This window comes from Danio aesculapii, chromosome 25 (assembly GCF_903798145.1).
Source record: "Danio aesculapii chromosome 25, fDanAes4.1, whole genome shotgun sequence".
Lineage (NCBI taxonomy): Eukaryota > Metazoa > Chordata > Actinopteri > Cypriniformes > Danionidae > Danio > Danio aesculapii.
Window position 1 is genome coordinate 20,707,580 of NC_079459.1, and position 6,879 is coordinate 20,714,458.

The 6,879-nt window shown below is 38.0% G+C and overlaps 1 protein-coding gene across 1 annotated transcript in view; it reads left to right on the top strand.

Moving 5' to 3' along the window:
• ndufa9a (NADH:ubiquinone oxidoreductase subunit A9a) overlaps positions 1-6,421 on the top strand; it is an 11,512-nt gene extending 5,091 nt beyond the window's left edge. The window contains exons 5-11 of the mRNA XM_056452119.1: positions 1,888-2,029; positions 2,640-2,742; positions 5,046-5,116; positions 5,217-5,293; positions 5,386-5,481; positions 5,574-5,640; positions 6,151-6,421. Coding sequence (XP_056308094.1) covers positions 1,888-2,029; positions 2,640-2,742; positions 5,046-5,116; positions 5,217-5,293; positions 5,386-5,481; positions 5,574-5,640; positions 6,151-6,321 — 727 coding nt within the window. The 3' untranslated portion in view covers positions 6,322-6,421. The remainder of the gene's footprint in view (positions 1-1,887; positions 2,030-2,639; positions 2,743-5,045; positions 5,117-5,216; positions 5,294-5,385; positions 5,482-5,573; positions 5,641-6,150) is intronic.
• The last annotated feature ends 458 nt before the right edge of the window (positions 6,422-6,879 follow it).

Sequence of the window (6,879 nt, forward strand, 5' to 3'; positions counted from 1 at the left end):
AGAATATTCTGTAAATATTTACCACCATTTAAACAGAATTAAAGCTAATTTATAATATTTCACTTATATATTAAGCATGTTTTGGATCATATTTGATTAATCTGATTTTTATAGGTCATTGTATAAAAATGACGCAGTATGGAGTATCTAATAGATGTTTTATGGATGCCTTTTGTGATTTCTTAATTTTTAAACTTTAAAAACACTAAACTTTTAAAATTTGTGTTGTTTTTTAATTGTTTGAAATAATGGTCTGCCCTCCAGGCAAAATAATGAATTTAATTTTCATTAAAGGGCACCTATGACAAAAATCATAGTCACCACTAGGGTGCTCATTTCGATTAATTTTACCAACCGACAACTGCTGCTCGTTAACCGAATATTAACCGTTATCCGTTAAAAGATTAATATTAAAATATTATTTAATAAAAAAAAATGGACATGTCTATTTTGTGGGACACATTTAATATTGCATTTTAAAATACTGATTTATTTTAACATGCGAACAGCAGCATAACAGAGCATCTTCACTTACCTGCAGTGTTTCCAACACCACCGAAAAAAGTAAAAAACTAAACAAAAAGAATAAAATAAATAGGCCTGCCCTAGATATTTTCCCTTAAATGACAAATTTAGATTACAAAACGAAAACAGTGACTGAATCCTTTAAGAACCGGCATAGGCTGTTTATTCCTATCATGTTTTTTTCTTCCGTCAAATAAAAATATCAGGCTAACTTAAATCGATCGCTCCACGGAAAATATGCATTTAATTAATGCTCCGCTGTTATTATATCACAAAACCCCTTTCAACATTTTTAATAGAAGTCATTAGTTTAAAGATAATGACTTATTTCCTCTGTCTCACTCGCGGTTCATGTGTGCGCACACTGCGTTTGATGAAAGACAATGACTATGAAACTTAAGGCTCACATGTTGACTTTTAGTGAAGTATAGGCTACTATAGCAAATAACAATTTAATTAATTTTGTTGTTTACAGGCAATCAGCATCAGTGCTGGTTTGTGTCAACTTGTCTGTGTCAAACTGTGACCAGAAATATTCTTTTTCAGTCTGCTTCTTTGACAAAATGCGTCTGTAGGCATGTGTTACCGTCCCGTAAGTTAACAAATATTTGTTGCACATTTAGGGGCTGATCACACCAATCAAGCTTTTCCGTTCTAAAAACGTGAGGTGCACCTTACTGTCTTTTGTTGACAAGAAAAAAAAGAAACACAGTGCGCCTTTATGTCACTAGGAAATGACTGAATCAGCCACTCTATTGTGCGCAAATGTTGCTGTCGATGTTGTTATAATTGTAATGTTTAATAACATTGTGATATTCAAGATTTGTAAAGTCATACAGCCCTGGAAAACTTGAAACAGCGACCACAAGTCTCTCCTCCATCATTAAAAGTTCTCCGTTGTCTTAACTACACTAACGCTGCAGGCAGAAACCCCGCTTCTGCTTTCATTTGATTAAAGAATGAAAAAGACACTACTGGCGTAACATGCTTTTCTGCTCAGACTGCGTGCAACTGCAAAACGCGAGACGCGCAGGGCGCATAAGCAGCGCGCAAAACACTCGCAGCCATTAGTAAACCCTTAAAAAAATGCCCCTCTCATCGTAATAAGTGCGTATTTTGAGCTGAAACTTTACAGACACATTCTGGAGACACCAAAGGCTCATCTTGGATCTTGTAAAAGGGGTAAAATAGGTGCCCTTTAAATGACATATGAGAGCTTTACTATCTTCAGCCTGCTTATTAAACTGAATTCTGCATCAACATAACAAAACCTTATTTTCAAAACTTTGTAGTGATTTGCAGATATGTTCAAATAGATTGTTTCTATAATTCACCCTGCCTTTTCTCCCCTTTTTATTAAAGCAACTACAAGTTTGAAGATGTGTTCGTCTCCATCCCTCAGCAGATCGCGAGGGCAACTCGTGAAGCTGGAATTAAAAAGTTCATTCATATGTCGCACCTTAACTCAGACATCCGCAGCCCCTCCAAGTATCTGAGAAATAAGGTAACGATAACATCCTTGCATGAAAACCACGTGTGTAGTTAATAATTATTATAGTGTAGTTACTTAATTATATATAATTAAGAAAAAAATGTTTAAGGAGAAATGTCATTCAAATTGTAAACCTGTATGTTCATAATAATTTCTAGTTTCTTTACTGACTGAATCTATGTTGAAATTAATTTCAAATTAAACACAATTGATTTAAGTGACATATTTCCTTCAGCAATGCATTTTAATGACATTTTTAATCATGATAACTATGGTGTAATCTAAGGTTGCACGATGTAATCAAGGCAAATTTTCATGTGCATCTTGTCAGTAAAGCCAGTTCTAGTGAAGCTCTAGCATGTGTGTTTAGATGAAGCTGAGTTTAAAGGTGCAGTCTGTAAGTTTGACACCCAGTGGTTGAACTAGGTATTGCACCCCTGGTTCAAAACAAATGGAAGCTCAGGTTGCCAGATTGAAGACATTGGCAGGCCTAAAGGCTGATTTAAAATGTTCTAAATCAAAGTAGCGGCCAAATTTACAAATAAAATCTGGAGTGTACCTTTAAGGGAGATGATTGCACTTTTTTCTACAATGATGAGTAATGATGTGTTGGGTCTTGCAGGCAGTAGGTGAGGAGGCGGTGAGAAACGAGTTCCCTGATGCCATCATTATGAAACCCTCTGAGCTCTTTGGAAGAGAGGACAGGTTCTTGAACCACTTTGCTAGTAAGTGTCTTGAAAACAGTTATTCCTCTTAACAACTTAAAATTTTGTGGCGTGTTTTTTCTGAAAATAATAGCATTTGGTAGAGCCTCAAGGGGACGTTTAACACACACAAATAAAATAATTTCTGTAAAATTGTCGAACGGTCAAACATTATATTTATCAACAAAGGCCCTATTTACATTTTGTTTAAAGGTGTTTTAGGTACCGTTTATTACACTTGTGCATTTTTGTTTCGAAACATAAGTTTTGAAAAGGTTATGCCTGGAGTTTACACTACACTTGCATCTTCAACCCATAGAAAATTGAACATTTTCTAAACTCTGAAGACCTTGTTTTAAAAACGCTGGCGTTTCAATATAGATGGACTGAAATGTAAAATGTAACCAATAGATTGCAAGTTTGAATGATATGCACAAACGCTGTGAGCGTGAATGGTCATGTTTCAGGTGTTTTGCATGTTGTGGATGGAGATCATTTTTGTGAGCCGCATTAAAAACTCCAAAATGGACGAGAAGCCGTTTAAAAGTGTGCCAACTAACTGGGTCATTCAGTCATAATATCAAGCATTTCATGGAATTAAAAGCATAATTGTTCAGTAAAATGCTATTAAAATGTCTTTTAGATTTGTTTATATTTCTTTGCACAATAAGTTTGCATTACTTCAATATAAAATATTGCATTTAAAGTGCTATTTCAGCCAAAACTGAAAATTATCACCCCAACTTGTTCCAAACCTCCTTGAGTTTTTTCTTTGAAGAATGATGGAAATCAGTAGCCATTGACATAGTTTGAGTATAATATACTGTATTTTTTTTCTACTATGGATGTCAGTATTTTTTCATTTTCAAAAATTTTTCTAAATCTATTAAAAATGTATTATGTGTTCAACAGAAGAAAGATTTATTTGGCAAGGTTTTCTTGACATTTGAAGTTCAATTCATCTTTATTTCTATAGCACTTTAACAATGTAGATTGTGTCCAAGCAGCTTAACATGGACGTTCTAGTAAATTGAGTTGAGAGTTGATGTTCAGTTTAGTTCAGTTCGGTGGGTTATTTTTCACTGCTGAAAGTCCAAACACAGTAGAGCAAATCCATTGATGCGCAACTCTACAAGTCCCAAACCAAGCAAGCCAGTGGCGAGGAATAAACTTCACCAATTGGTGAAAATGAATGGAAAAAAACCTCGAGAGAAACCAGGCTCAGTTGGGCACGACCATTTCTCCTCTGGCCAAACTTCATGTGCAGAGCCGCAGCAGAGGCTGGAGAATGCCTGACGCCCATCGTGGAGAAGCTGTGGAGTGTGTAGGTCACCACCAGGTGTTCAGGCTAGCCCACGGGATCAATGTAGAGACTCGTCTGTCACTGGGGTCTTTCAGGAATAGGTACTGCCTGGTCTAGGAATTTGGTGACCTTGGGATAGGCAAAAGCAGACTAACATAAGCGTAGATTTATTGAAATTATAATGTCTTTTGATAAGTGTTCCCGGATGTGCTTGCCCTAAATAATACAACCTAACAATCCTTTAGAGGATTTGGATTTCAAAAGCATTTGTGTTTGCTAATGCAAAAAGATGTGTTTTTAATCTAGTTTTAGACTGACAGAGTGCGTTTGCCACCCCAACTGTGCTAAGAAGGCTGTTCTAGAGTTTAAGTGCCAGATATGAGAAAGATCTACCGCCTACAGTTGATCTTGATATTTTGGGAGTAATCAGTTCTCCAGAATTAAGCATAGTGGACATGAGGGGCTGTAATACACCAGGAGCTCCCTCAAATACTGCGGATCAAAGCTGTTCAGTATCAACATTGAATTTTTGAATGAAAAAAAACTTGAGTTAAGTTTTCACGGATTACAAATTGTCTTGTTGACACCAAACTCACAGTTCACGAGTTCACACTTGCAATAGTTTCAGAATAAAGCGTATTTGGCGTGCTGTCCGGGGAGAGGGCTCTGAGCTCGGGGAAGACACCCAAACTCGAGTTATTCCCCTTATCAGGAAACAGAGAGGAATTGGGATTTGAGCGAAGTATCTAGCCCGGCCCCAGAACGCTCCCCCCGAGATTGCAATGCTTAAGAGGTGAGGTGACGGGGTGGTGGAGGGATGCTAAAGTTGTAAGATGCTGCAGGTAAGACAGCTTTGGTATATATAGGGGTTTGGTCAAGAACTTATTGGATAATAGAATAATTGTCAATGACGTATTTGATACTGAAACTTCAGCACGTGCTCCTCCCGAAATTTGTTTATAAAACATCACAGTTTGTGTGTGTCTTTTAATTTATTACATTGTATTTTTTTTATACATAGACATGCGCTGGTTTGGCACAGCTGTACCTCTAATTGCAATGGGCAAGAAGACAGTCAAGCAGCCTGTTCATGTGAGTATCACTTAATCTGAAAAAACAAGCAAATCTTACAGTTAATATTCCTGATAACTTATTATTCCATGCTATTATTATTCCCCTTTACTTTTTGAAGGTGGTGGATGTGGCCAAAGCCATCCTTAATGCTGTCCAGGACCCTGAAGCTAATGGGAAAACCTATGCACTAGTGGGGTAAGAACCGCCTCAGTCTTCTAAAGGTCCTTTCATTAATTGAAAAGTTGTTAATTTCTTGAGTCTGAAAATATGAATCTCTTGCTCAACAGGCCCAATCGGTATCTACTTCATGATTTGGTTGAATATTTGTACTCTGTGGCCCACAGGCCATTTTTGCCATACCCTTTGCCTCGTCCTCTCTATCAGTAAGCATGTCCTTAATATTAACTCATAACTTATTTTAATGCAATGGTTTATTTAGATGTTCATTCATTCCCTTTGTGTTGTCTGGTTTTAGCCTCGTCGCAAGGTTTTTTGAGATGAACCCTTTCGAGCCCTGGACAACCCGTGATAAAGTCGACCGGGTATGTGTATCAGCATATTACAATGTCGTAACAGATTAAGTACACTGTTGATTAATAATTGGCTAAATTATAGCATGAGTGGCATGGTGGCTCAGTGGTTAGCGCTGTCACCTCACAGCAAGGAGGTCGCTGGTTCGATTCCCGGCTGGGCCAGTTAGCATTTTCTGTGTGGAGATATGCGCTATAAGTGAATTAAATAAACTAAATTGGCCGTAGAGTATGAGTGCATGTATGAATGCAAGAGTGTATTGGTGTTTCCCAGTACTGGGTTGCGGCTGGAAGGAAATCCACTGTGTAAAACATATGCCGGAAAAGTTGGCGGTTCATTCCGCTGTGGCAACCCCTGATAAATAAGGAACTAAGCCGAAGAAAATAGAAACGTAGCATCTTAGAAAGATTTCAGAAGGATCATGTGACTTGGTTGGAGTAACGATGCTAAAAATTAAGCTTTGTCATGAATAAAGTTTAAAATATATTGACATTTAGTTCTGTATCGTTATGTCTGTCTAGTTGCACACATCGGACTTGAAGTACCCTGACCTCCCGGGACTAGAGGATTTGGGCATCACCCCTGCTTCCATCGAGCAGAAGGCCATTGAAACCTTGCGCCGCCATCGGCGTCAAAGATTCTTTGAAGCAGCGGTTGGAGAGACTAAGCCCGCCAAAACAGTCAACTTTTAAACAAGAAGTGGTCGCTCTTGTGTCCAGTATGCTCTCTGCTGGTCGTCACGTTGTCTAGATTTACTTTTTGCTGTACATAAATAAAGATATTCAACCTGTACTTTTGCTGTATGTGTTTTTTTCATGGCTGAGTTTTATTTGTTTGGGTTTTTGAAAAGAATTTTTAAATAAGTTTTAAGAAATGCGTTTTTGCACCAGTTTAATCTTAATAATCGTTTATTTTGGGTGGTGGGTGTAGGTGATATACTTGGTAGTGAATGATAATGTAATGTAATGTGTATTTATAGCGCATTTAACGTGTATGGCCATACACCCCAATCGCTTTACAATCATGAAAGGAGGGACTCTCCACACTACCACCAGTGTGCAGCATCCACTTGGATGATGCAACGGCTGCCACAGGACAGCGGTGCCAGTGCACTCACCACACACCAGCTATAAGTGGAGTGGAGAGCTAGTGATGGAGCCGATTTGGTGATTTTGGGGAAGATTGGGAGACCATGATGGGCAAATGGAGGGAATTTAGCCAGAACACTGAGGTTGCACTCCTCTTTAAGT